Raw genomic sequence first — 12883 nt, forward strand, 5'->3', positions numbered from 1 at the left:
AACTTGTTAAAAACTTCACAAATTGGCAAAGTTTGGATAAGGTTCACAGATAACTATTGTATCAATGTTAATTTCATGATTAATTATACTGTAGTTACATAGGATATCCCTATTTTTAGAAAATACATATGGAAATATCTTGGGGAAAAAGAGCACCTAGGGGAAAAAGGGCATCCTATCTGCAACATACTATCAAATAGCTCAGAAAAAAAATATAGATAGGTAGATAGATGGACAGACAGACAGGTGGGTAGGTAGAGAAAGAAAACAATAAAGCAAATGTGACAAAATATTAACATTTGGAGAATTAGGGTAAATAATATATATGGGAATTCTTTGTACTGCTCTTGTAACCATTTTATAAGTTTGAAATTATTTCAAAATAAAAAGTAAAACAAGGACAACAACATTACCAAGTAACACTGTCAAAAAATAGATTCAGTAGGGTTTCAGACAGTGTTGACATCTGTATGTTTAAAACAATTTCCTAGGTATTTTTGATGTATGTGAGATCCACTGGCCTAGGGCACTGTAAATGAACAGTCAAATAGCATGCATAGCTTTCTTCCATCCATAAGTGAAAATAATATAAAATAAGAACAACTGCTGTGACACTGCTTCCATAAAAGGAGGTATGGGTTTTATAACTTGTTAGAGTTGCTTACTCTCTATTCAATTCACTTAACATTTACTTAATGCCTTTAGTATGTTAGAATAAGTTAGAATTAAATTATCCTTTACCTACTGTTGTCTGCTAAACACATTTTCAGAACATGTATAATTAGCTACTCTAACTGGCATTCCAAAGGCATCTTACCTCTGCAAATGTCTGAAGGAGGTTGTTTACTTGAGCAAAGGTCTGTGGAAGAATACCATCATAATTTGACCTTGTACTGAAAGCATGTAACAAACTTCTAGAATCCTGAAGCAAGAATTTGACTGTTGTAAAATCCACTGCCTTATTAGCTGGTAACAGAAAATTAAGACAGAAAAATATGGAAGAATGAGTATACATCATAAAAATGTCTTTGGAACACTAATATTAATTTTGAAATTTAAAAAGAGTATACATTTATACCTATATGCCACTCCTAAGTTATCCCTCTGGTACAAAAAGCAATAATTAAATAGATTTAGTTATAGATAAAGTCCTTTGAGTTGATTCTGGTATTCTGAATTCAGATTTCAGGAGTTCTGTCAGCACGGTCAACTTCAAAGTAAAAGTAAAGTTAAAGAATATTACACTCCCCAGAAAAAAGAGAAAATCACCAAAGAAACAAGTCAAACCACAGATTTCAATGCTGAGGTGATTTCACATAAGAGTACTATGGAGAGATCAGAAGAGTGAGACTACACTGGTAAGCATGTCAGTTATATATGGTACCTCTCGTCATCACCTCAGCTATCTACATAGTGATTTATCTTCAACTCCATTACATGAAACTTAATACTACGTTTATTGAAAACTATGAGTTATCTCTATATGTACAACACAACTTCAGGAGAGAAAAAAAGTTTGGGCAACAGTGAGAAGCAAAAGAAGCCTGCAGAATTTTTTCCCTGTAAATTAAAAGTGAGAAAATCTACAAACAATAATTTAAAGGTATAACAATTTTATCTCAAGGAACTAAAACTAATTACATTAACTTCTCAAACTAGTTGGGAAAGCTGGTGACAATAATTTCAAAAATTTCAAAAGTTATAAACAATAAAATTAAGTAACTAATATCATAAAACTCAGAACAGAAAAAATTATTTCCATTATTAAAGCAGAATGCTACCTAACAGTTTTCAAAATAATCATGCTATACTGTTGTTTACTTTTTGTTTTAATGTTCACAGTTTCAGAGACTCTATTGTATTCTGAAATATCAGCATGGCTGTTCAATGGCACTATGAGTTTAAAAAACAATAAGGAGTTCCTCTGTATCACAAGAACTTGCTTGTGAAATCCTGAAGGGTCAAGTGAAATAAAAACTATATCTTAATAATTAATTCCACAATATTCAGAAACTCTAATCTAATGTAATGGTTGTAGTCAAGCCTCTGGCTTCTCCTTTATCCAAAAATATAAAAAATAATAATAAAGCAAGCCAATGTATTTCCTTACAGGAAAACTTTCATTTCTTTTTAAAGCCAATGACTAGTTTAAATTCCTGTGGGTAATGAGAGATGCTACACACAGGACAGACTGTAGATGTGATGAACTACGTAAATCCCCTGAGGAAGATATAATTGGACACAACTTCTTTGAAGGGTGCTTTTCCAATGTAACGTATGTTTAATGAGGCTTATATATATGAATTAATCATTTTATTTCTGTCTTACAAAAGTTCCTAAGATTATGAGGAAAAGGGTAATAACAATAATAAATCCAGTATACAGACACAACAAAAAAAGAAATCTACATGAATGAAATAGTCTAATGCTTATATAAGGCCAATAATTATTTAAAGCTAATATGGGTAACAAAGTCATAAAAGTTACTAGTCATTTTCCACACAATTTTCTATGAACTAATCTAAGGATACATGCGTGGTATTCTCAAGTTAAACAAATATATAATTCAACAGCTGAAGGTATTATTAAAAGATAGTACACAAGAACATAAACTGTGATTTTTCTCATTCAAAATTATCTTACAGCAAGAAGTATTTTTTTTTTTTTTGAGACAGAGTTTCACTCTTGTTGCCCAGGCTGGAGTGCAATGGCACAATCTCGGCTCACTGCAACCTCCACCTCCCGGGTTCAAGTGATTCTCCTCCCTCAGCCTCCCGAGTAGCTGGGATTATAGGCACCCACCACCACGCCCAGCTATTTTTTTTGGATTTTTAGTAAAGACAGGGTTTCACCATGTTGGCCACGCTGGCAATGAACTCCTGGCAAGAGGTACTTTTATAATCCCATGACATATTCTTCATAACTCATTAAACGTTAGGCATCAGATTCTTCGAGATCAAAGACCAATAAACTATAATGATCACAAAACTGATTTTTCAGCAGAAGATACAGTCATCACATCTTCACTTCTCTCCTTAATGGCAGTTAGAGCTGCCACCTACCACCTCTCAGCTGCGTCTAAGAGCAGACCCCCCTGCCAGGAAAAACAGATGGAAGATGGCAACTAGACACTTCATTTTTTACACTAACTTTGAGATCACACATAGTTTACGGACTTTCTCTTTTAAAAGATCAACTAAATTATGACCCTGGTAAAAGATATGAAAAAAGATTCTACATGCTTTTTTTTTTTATTTTATTATTATTACACTTTCAGTTTTAGGGTACATGTGCACAATGTGCAGGTTTGTTACATATGTATATATGTGCCATGTTGGTGTGCTGCACCCATTAACTCATCATTTAACATTAGGTATATCTCCTAATGCTATCCCTCCCCCCTCCCCCCACCCCACAACAGTCCCTGGAGTGTGATGTTTCCCTTCCTGTGTCCACGTGTTCTCATTGTTCAATTCCCACCTATGAGTGAGAATATGTAGTGTTTGGTTTTTTGTCCTTGCGATAGTTTGCTGAGAATGATGGTTTCCAGTTTCATCCATGTCCCTACAAAGGACATGAACTCATCATTTTTTATGGCTGCATAGTATTCCATGGTGTATATGTGCCACATTTTCTTAATCCAGTCTATCGTTGTTGGACATTTGGGTTGGTTCCAAGTCTTTGCTATTGTGAATAGTGCCACAATAAACATACGTGTGCATGTGTCTTTATAGCAGCATGATTTATAGTCCTTTGGTTATATACCCAGTAATGGGATGGCTGGGTCAAATGGTATTTCTAGTTCTAGAACCCTGAGGAATCGTCACACTGACTTCCACAATGGTTGAACTAGTTTACAGTCCCACCAACAGTGTAAAAGTGTTCCTATTTCTCCACATCCTCTCCAGCACCTGTTGTTTATAAAACCGCTTTGGAGAGATGTCCAATATGTTGTTCCATGTCCTTCATATAATCATATCCCTAATAAACAACTTCTACAACTGAAGGCAATGACAGGAAAGTGCCGTTCCTTAAAAAATTGGTAACTTATAAAAATAGATATTTGGATGGTTGTAGATGTGTGGTGTTATTTCTGAGGCCTCTGTTCAGTTCCACTGGTCTATATATCTGTTTTAGTACCAGTACCATGCTGTTTTTGTTACTGTAGCCTTGTAGTATAGTTTGAATTCAGGCAGTGTGATGCTTCCAGTTTTGTTCATTTTGCTTAGGATTGTCTTGGCTATGTGGGCTCTTTTTTGGTTCCATACGAAATTTAAAGTATTTTTTTCCAATTCTGTGAAGAAAGTCAATGGTAGCTTGATGAGGATAGCACTGAATCTATAAATTACTTTGGGCAGTGTGGCCATTTTCACTATATTGATTCTTCCTATCCATGAGCATGGAATGTTTTTCCATTTGTTTGTGTCCTCTCTTACTTCCTTGAGCAGCGGTTTGTAGTTCTTGAAGAGGACCTTCACATCTCTTTTAAGTTGTATTCCTAGGTATTTTATTCTCTTTGTAGCAATTGTGAATGGGAGTTCACGCATGATTTGGCTCTCTGTTTGTCTGTTCTTGGTTTATTGGAATGCTTGTGATTTTTGCACATTGATTTTGTATCCTGAGACTTTGCTGAAGTTGCTTATCAGCTTAAGGAGATTTTGGGATGAGATGATGGGGTTTTCTAAATATCGATCATGTCATCTGCAACAGAGACAATTTGACTTCCCCTTTTCCTAACTGAATACACTTTATTTATTTCTCTTGTCTGACTGCCCCGGCCAGAACTTCCAATACTATGTTCAATAGGAGTGGTGAGAGAGGGCATCCTTGTCCTGTGCTGGTTTTCAAAGGGAATGCTTCCATCTTTTGCCCATTCAGTATGATATTGGCTGTGGGTTTGTCATACACAGGTTAAGAGCTATTTATTTATTTTGAGATACGTTCCATCAATACCTAGTTTCTTGAGAGTTTTTAGCTTGAAGGGCTGTTGAATTTTGTCCAAGTAAATGGTGTTAGGAAAACTGGCTAGCCATATGCAGAAAGCTGAAACTGGATCCCTTCCTTACACCTTATACAAAAATTAACTCAAGATGAATTAAAGATGTAAACATAACACCTAAAACCATAAAAACCCTAGAAGAAAACCTAGGCAATACCATTCAGGACATAGGCATCAGCGAAGACTTCATGACTAAAATACCAAAAGTAATGGCAGCAAAAGCCAAAATTGACAAATGGGATCTAATTAAACTAAAGTGCTTCTGCACAACAAAAGAAACTATCATCAGAGTGAACAGGCAACCTACAGAATGGGAGAAAATTTTTGCAATCTATCGATCTGACAAACAGCTAATATACAGAATCAACAAAGAACTTAAATAGATTTACAAGAAAAAAACAACCCCATCAAAAAGTGGGCGAGGGATATGAACAGACACTTCTCAAAAGAAGACATTTATGCAGCCAACAAACATATGAAAGAAAGCTCATCATCAATGGTCATTAGAGAAATGCAAATCAAAAGCACAATGAGATACCATCTCATACCAGTTAGAATGGCGATCATTAAAAAGTCAAGAAACAACAGATGCTGGAGAGGATGTGGAGAAATAGGAATGCTTTTACACTGTTGGTGGGAGTGTTAATTAGTTCAACCATTGTGGAAGACAGTGTGGTGATTCCTCAAGGATCTAGAACTAGAAATATCATTTGACCCAGCAATCCCATTACTGGGTATATCCCCAAAGGATTATAAATCATTCTACCATAAAGACATAAGCACATGTATGTTTACTGCGGCACTGTTCACAATAGCAAAGACTTGGAACCAACCCAAATGCCCTTCAATGATAGAGTGGATAAAGAAAATGTGGCACATATACACCATGGAATACTATGCAGCCATAAAAAAGGATGAATTCATCTCCTTTGCAGGGACATGGATGAAAGTGGAAACCATCATTCTCAGCAAACTAACACAAGAACAGAAAACCAAACACCACATGTTCTCACTCATATGTGGGAGCTGAACAATGAGAACACATGGACACAGGGAGGGGAACATCACACACTGAGGCCTGTCAGGGGGTGGGGGACTAGAGAATAGCATTAGGAGAAATACCTAATGTAGATGATGGGTTGATGGGTGCAGCAAACCCCCATGGAACGTGTATACCTATGTAACAGACCTGGACGTTCTGCACATGTACCCAAGAGCTTAACGTATAATAATAAATAAATAAATAAATAAATAAGAAATTGGAGCCAGGATAGCACGAAGGAGGGGAGCTCATGCTTGCATTTCTGAGATAACAACAGTCTCAAGGATTTTCTTTAAAAAATCCCACAAGAAATTCCTCCATGTCCTTCATGCATCTCATGCTTTTCATGATCCACATCTTGCATGTATGCACATATTTCTAAACCGGGTTTATCACTAGACATTCTTTAGGACTACAGCAGTTCAGATAAGACGCTCTTGAAAAACCTTTTGCCCAGTAACAGTGTCTCCACCAATGAACTAATGCCAACTCTGGCTTTGAGTCTCAGGCACCAATAAACTCTGTTTTTAAGCAGCTTGTATGAACTTCTTTTTGCCAATAAAAGCTTTCCCTTACTCTCTCCTCTTCAGGTGCACTTGTGGCTTGTCACAGCTATGCATCCTAGATTAGAATCCTTTTTCCTTACTCCTGAGTAAATGCATCATGTTAGGAGATCAAAAAAAAAAAAAGATATTCATCGAACATCTAACATGGATGAGACATAAGGAAATGACTAGGTGCTTTAAATCCCCTAGAGGAAATATTTATTTATCGACTTTATTTATGGTTGACACATAATAATTGTACATATTTATGGAGTACAATGTGATGTTTTGACATATGTATAAATTGTGTAACAATTAAATCAGGGTAATTAGCATATCTATGACCTTAAGCATTTATCATTTCTTTGTGATAGGAATATTCTCTTACAGCTATTTTGAAATACACAATATGTAACTGTTAATTCTAGTCATCCTACAATGCAGCAGAACACCAGAACTTATTCCTCCTATCTAACTGTAGCTTTTTATACTGCTCCATCTCTTATCATCCCCTACCACTGCACCTTCCCCATCCTCTGGTAATCACTATTCTACCCTTTACTCCTCTGAGAACAACTCATTTTCAAAGAGTTTACACTTCAAGGAAAAGACAGAGAATAAGGTACACCTATCATAGAATATGCAATTTTTTTCCTTTTTGTCCTAGCTCCTATGAAGATTTTAAGGTTAGAATCCGGGCTCAAGTGCTGCAATAATGATTTGCATATGATTCATGATTAATCATCTCCTATTCTTCATTATCCGGCCTTGGTGCCTTTAATAATTTAATTATTTAACGGCCCTCTTGTACTCAGGTTGTTAGAAGCCATCACAGTTATGCTTCAGAAGTACGCTGGATATAATTAATATATGAAATAATAAACACATCACTTCATGTGAGGAGTTTGAAAAAAGCAAAGTACCAACTGAACCTTTAATAATAATCACACTTTGCTTATTTATATTATATATATGTTTTTTTGAGACAGGGTCTCATTCTGTTGCCCAGGCCGGAGTGCAGTGGCACCATCTTGGCTCACTGCAACCTCTACCTCTCAGGCTCAGATGATCCTCCCACCTCAGCCTCCCAAGTAGCTGGGTCTACAGGCATGCACCACACACCTGACTAACTTTTGTATTTTTTGTAGAAAGGGAGTTTTGCCATGTTGCCCAGGCTGGCCTTGAACTCCTGGGGTCAAGCAATTCACCCATCTTGGCCTCCCAAAGTGCTGAGATTACAGGCATGAGCCACCATGCCCAGTCTTTGCCTTTTAAAGGCATAACAAGACAAATCTAGTTATTTGAACAAGTCACTTACTGTTTCAAGACTAGTTTACTTGATCATAAAATATAGGCTTTAATAACATTAGGTCAGTTTTTCTCACATTTTTTTCCTCACAGCAGATAAACTTTTTTCCAAGTCCTATATAGAATCTCCATAAAGAAATTTTTAAAAGCTGCTCTGGCTAAAGTTGGGGTTGAGGGCCAAAGGCACCACCTACTGGGCTCCCCCTTCAATCTTTCCAACATCCATCTGTGGCAGCAGAGGCACTTCAAGAAGCCAAAAGTTCTGTTCAATATAGTTTAAAAACCAACTAAGTTGTTCACTGTGGTCTCTTCCAGTTCTAAAATTCACTATACACCAAAGCCAAAGGTTTCCTGTTCCTTATCCATATAGTTTAAATAGAAACCTTGACACACTATTCTGAAAATTAGTACATGAAATGTCCTCAAAGTTTGTGTTAAACACTGTAAGAAACGAAAAAAGTCTAATTAATTCTATTGGTGTATCTGAACAGAATGTAAAACATGGTTTTAAAAGTTTTCAAAGTAGACATCATCAAAAATTATATATTCACAATATTTTGAAATATCAACAATACCATTTACAGTCACAAGCTCTATGAGCTGCATCTATTCATCCAGTTTCCACAAATACATAGCTCTACGAGCTGCATCTGTTCATCCAGTTTCCACAAATACCTTTATAAATTAGAAGTATACATGATTAAGAACTAATTAACAAATTCTTCATTAATTTATCTTCACATCCCAGGAAATATATCTGCTAGTCTGACTTAATACAACACTGCTAAAGAGAAAAATAAAAGATTCATACCTTTACGGAGATTTTTGTATAGGCTCTCAATAGTTAAAAGCAAGTTCTTTTCCATAACTAATCCAAATACAGCCAACCAATGTTTTTTAAAGCACTGTAGTAAATGTAGTAGAGTCCATGGTGGTTTCAGGTACAGGATCTAAAGAGTATGCAGAAAAAAATTAACATCTCTAGATTTATTATTCCAATTATTAAAAAGTACCTATTTAGGAATTCCTACATATATTTTGAGCAAAATATAATTAGTTGGATTCTTTTTAAATTAAAAGATGTAAAGTCAATCATAACATTAAAATGCTAATTCCATTGCAAATTGCTTTTGTAAAACTCATGTTAGTATTAATCTTAATAGTTTCAGAAACTGTGCAAAAAAGAAAAACATACATCTAATCAGAGGAAACATAGTTTTATCAGCTAAGGTCCTTCAATCTACTTGTCAACGCAGTCATCGCTATAAGAAAATTAATCTAATTATTTCATGTAACTGGGTGAAAATCAGTATAGAAAAAAGATGTTCGGTAGCTCATGCCTGTAATCCTATCTCTTTGGGAGGCCGACGTGGGCGTATCACAAGGTCAGGAGTTCGAGACCAGCCTGGCCAACATGGTGAAACCCCATAGCTACTAAAAATGCAAAAATTAGCTGGGCCTGGTGGCAGACACCTGTATTCCCAGCTACTTGGGAGGTTGAGACAGGAGAATAGCTTGAAACCGGAAGGAGGAGGTTGCAGTGAGCCGAGATCACGCGACTGCACTCCAGCCAAACTCCATCTCAAAAAAAAAGAGAAGAAAAAAGATGTCAGTGACAACTGTCACTTGTTACACTCTTGCAAAGACATGCTTATTAAAAACATTGATCATTTAATTCTATAAGATGTCAGCACTTCCTTTTCTGAATCACTCACATATATACAATTACTTTCCTTATCTCTACTATGAGATATCAACACTCCTAGTATCTTCTGATGATTCGTCATCATTTTGGTTCAACTTTGTCAATATAATCAAGTAGCAAATGCACCGTTCTGGCAAATATTAGAATCTCACTGAACAGCTAGAATAGATACAAGCTATGATTGATGCAAAATCATGTTTCTCCTAGCTATAAATGCTCACGCCTGTAATCCCAGCACTATGGGAGGCTGAGACAGAAGGATCACTTGAGGTCAGGAGTTCAAGACCATCCTGACCAACATGGTGAAACCTCATCTCTAATAAAAATACAAAAATTAGCTGGGCGTGATGTCACATGCCTGTAATCCCAGCTGCTTGGGGAGCTGAGGCAGGAGAATCACTTGAATCTGGGAGGCGGAGGTTGCAGTGAGCCAAGATCATGCCATTGCACTCAAGCCTGGACAACAAGAGCGAGACAACGTCTCAAAACAAAACAAAACAAAACAAAACAAAAAACACTGAACTTCTGAAACCATTATTATTAGAGTTTTACTGATTGTCAAAAAGGTGTGAATCCAAAGAAATTTCAAAATATCTTACTAATACAATCAACTTATACTCTGATTCTTACATTTACATGGCACAAGCAAAAATATATACTTCTTTTTCTGAATACATATTGCTAGAGAGATTCCTTATATTAGACATTTTGACTCAAATTAAATAGACAAGTTTTTTTTCATTCAATTTAAGCACCATGGGACAGTGATTCTGACACACAGCAGATGCAAAATAAATATGTTTGCTCAAAAAAAAGAATAACATATATTCCTAACCATTAAGAAATGTCCATCATTTAACTGTCAAAAAACTATTTCAAAAACTTGAAGAAAAATGTAACATGATACAGATTATTCAATGAAGCGTATGCATTTTATACAAGTAATATTTCTTAAGATAACAAATCTTCAGCAATAAAAAAGAAATTTTCAACTAATAGAGTTCAACTAATCACCTCCATCCAAAGGTTTCCAAAAGCAATTTTCATTTCTGTTTCTAATATTGAAGATAAACCTGTTCCAAGAGATTTTTCAAGATCAGATACAATGCTCTCAAGCAGAATGGACAGTCCAGAATTTGTAGATTCCTCCTTATAGCTCTCTTTCAAGGGTGTTGTTTCTTTAAAACAAATAGTTACAGACTTTATTTAGAATGCTAACAGTAATTATTATACATATAATTAGTATATTGCCATAAACAGTAAACATTTTATGTATATATTTTAATTATATATAAAACAAACCAATATTTTATTTTCAAAACAATTTAGAAACATGTATCTGTATTATAGTTGCTTTAGATGCAACATAAATATATTACTTTAACAAATGTTTTATCTTTTTAACAGGCAATTAAATAATATTTTTACTCAAATAAAAATGTAAGAAATGTATGTGATATTTCAACTACAATTTAATTTTATTATTTTCCAAAGACAGTTACAAGAATGCCTTGGATTTATTCACAACAAAAAATCAAGAACTATGGATCAAAATCGGTTTTTTTCCAAAAATGGAATATTTTTCTTTTTTTTTTTCTTTTGAGACGGAGTCTCGCTCTGTTGCCCAGGCTGGATGCAGTGGCGCGATCTTGGCTCACTGAAACCTCTGCCTCCTGAGTTCAAGAGATTCTCCTGCCTCGGCACCCCGAGTAGCTGGAAAAAACGGAATATTTTTCTAAACTCAGCCCACATCAATAAATTTCCAGCTTAACTATCTTCATGCCCTCCTCCTTTAAAAGGAGCTTTTATTATTTTAAGTGATATCACTTCATTAACATTACTTTTTAGATACTTGAAAACAACTGTAATTTTCTTATGGCAAAATTAAAAATATTAAGTGGCTTATCTCTACAAAGTGGACAAGCTAAAGGCACACTACCCTTGAAAAACTGTAAACTAGAATATCCTGTTATTCCTTCAAAGGCCATTTTGAATATTATGACAAAAACGTTATTTCCAAAAAGGGTAAATAAGTAGTATATATGTATATATGACTATTTTCACAATTATATATAAAATGCACATATATTAGAGACTTCAATAATCATTTTCCCCAAAGAGGGGAAAGGTGGGATGTACTTATAAATAATGTCAGGTTTAATATAATATTTCTTCAAATATCAAGCTACAGAACAGATTATTCTGGTGAAAAAAAATGAAATAATAGTATTGTCCTTACTTTTTTTTTTTTTTTCTGAGACGGAGTTTTGCTCTTGTTGCCCAGGCTGGAGTACGATGGCACAATCTCGGCTCACTGCAACCTCCACCTCTCGGGTTCAAGCAATTCTCCTGACTCAGCCTCCCGAGTAGCTGGGATTACAGGCGCCCGCCACCACGCCCAGCGAATTTTTTCGTATTTTTAGTACAGACAGGGTTTCCCCATGTTGGCCAGGCTGGTCTCTAACTCCTCAGGTGATCCACCCGCCTCGGCCTCCCAAAGTGCTGGGATTACAGGCGTAAGCCAGCGCACCCGGCCTGTTACTTCTTGATTATTAGTTTAAAATTTTTAAAAAGAAAACTATTACTAGATTCCAACAAGTTTCTCTATTGCTAGCTGAGTTTTTATCATATTAATAGAAGGTTATAAATAGAAAGCCAACTTAAAAAAGAAACTAAAAAATTATGTCAACTAAATATCTCCTATAACTGCTATTAATTTAAAAGGAATACTCTGTTTCACTTGAAGAAAATGAAGGTGAAAAATACAGGTACACTCTGCAAGGTACAAATTAGCATGTACACAGTGATTATAATGTAAAAATGTATGTAAGCGTGCAAAAACATCAAATTAATTTGTAAAAGTACATATAGAAGGTAATAATGTTAATTATGTTTTCTTTTGGATTACCATCATAACTTCCATTTATTCAATGACTTACATGCCAGCAAGTATTCCAAACGATGTTATTTTAAATGTACAAAATAAAAATTTACTATTGATTCTAATGTTATAAATAATCTTAGCGTATAAAATAAGATATATCTCTAATTATTTATAGTAAAAATACTACCTGCTTTCAACTGTTGCTTAGGAATACAAGGCTGATGACACACATCTGTGTTCAGAGATAAGTGTAATAACTCTGCACTCAATTCTTCTTTACTGAGTGACTTCACACCACTTATTAGGCCTTTGTTTCTTAAGTTTCTATCATCCCTAAGGTTGGGAGGTTGGGATTAGGAGGAAAAAATATTTTTTATAAGGTAAACCACATGGCAAATCA

The 12883-nt window shown here is 35.2% G+C and overlaps 1 protein-coding gene across 24 annotated transcripts in view; it reads right to left on the reverse strand.

Moving 5' to 3' along the window:
* Window positions 1-12883, reverse strand: part of SWT1 (SWT1 RNA endoribonuclease homolog) — a 135988-nt gene that overhangs the window by 77554 nt on the left and 45551 nt on the right. For all 24 annotated transcript variants that reach the window (XM_055110507.2, XM_055110460.2, XM_055110473.2 and 21 more), the window contains exons 11-14: window positions 12671-12816; window positions 10614-10777; window positions 8706-8844; window positions 818-966 (exon numbers count right to left, since the gene is read on the reverse strand). In XM_055110507.2, the coding sequence (XP_054966482.1) occupies window positions 818-966; window positions 8706-8844; window positions 10614-10777; window positions 12671-12816 (598 nt within the window). The remainder of the gene's footprint in view (window positions 1-817; window positions 967-8705; window positions 8845-10613; window positions 10778-12670; window positions 12817-12883) is intronic.

Source organism: Pan paniscus, chromosome 1 (assembly GCF_029289425.2).
Source record: "Pan paniscus chromosome 1, NHGRI_mPanPan1-v2.0_pri, whole genome shotgun sequence".
Classification (NCBI taxonomy): domain Eukaryota; kingdom Metazoa; phylum Chordata; class Mammalia; order Primates; family Hominidae; genus Pan; species Pan paniscus.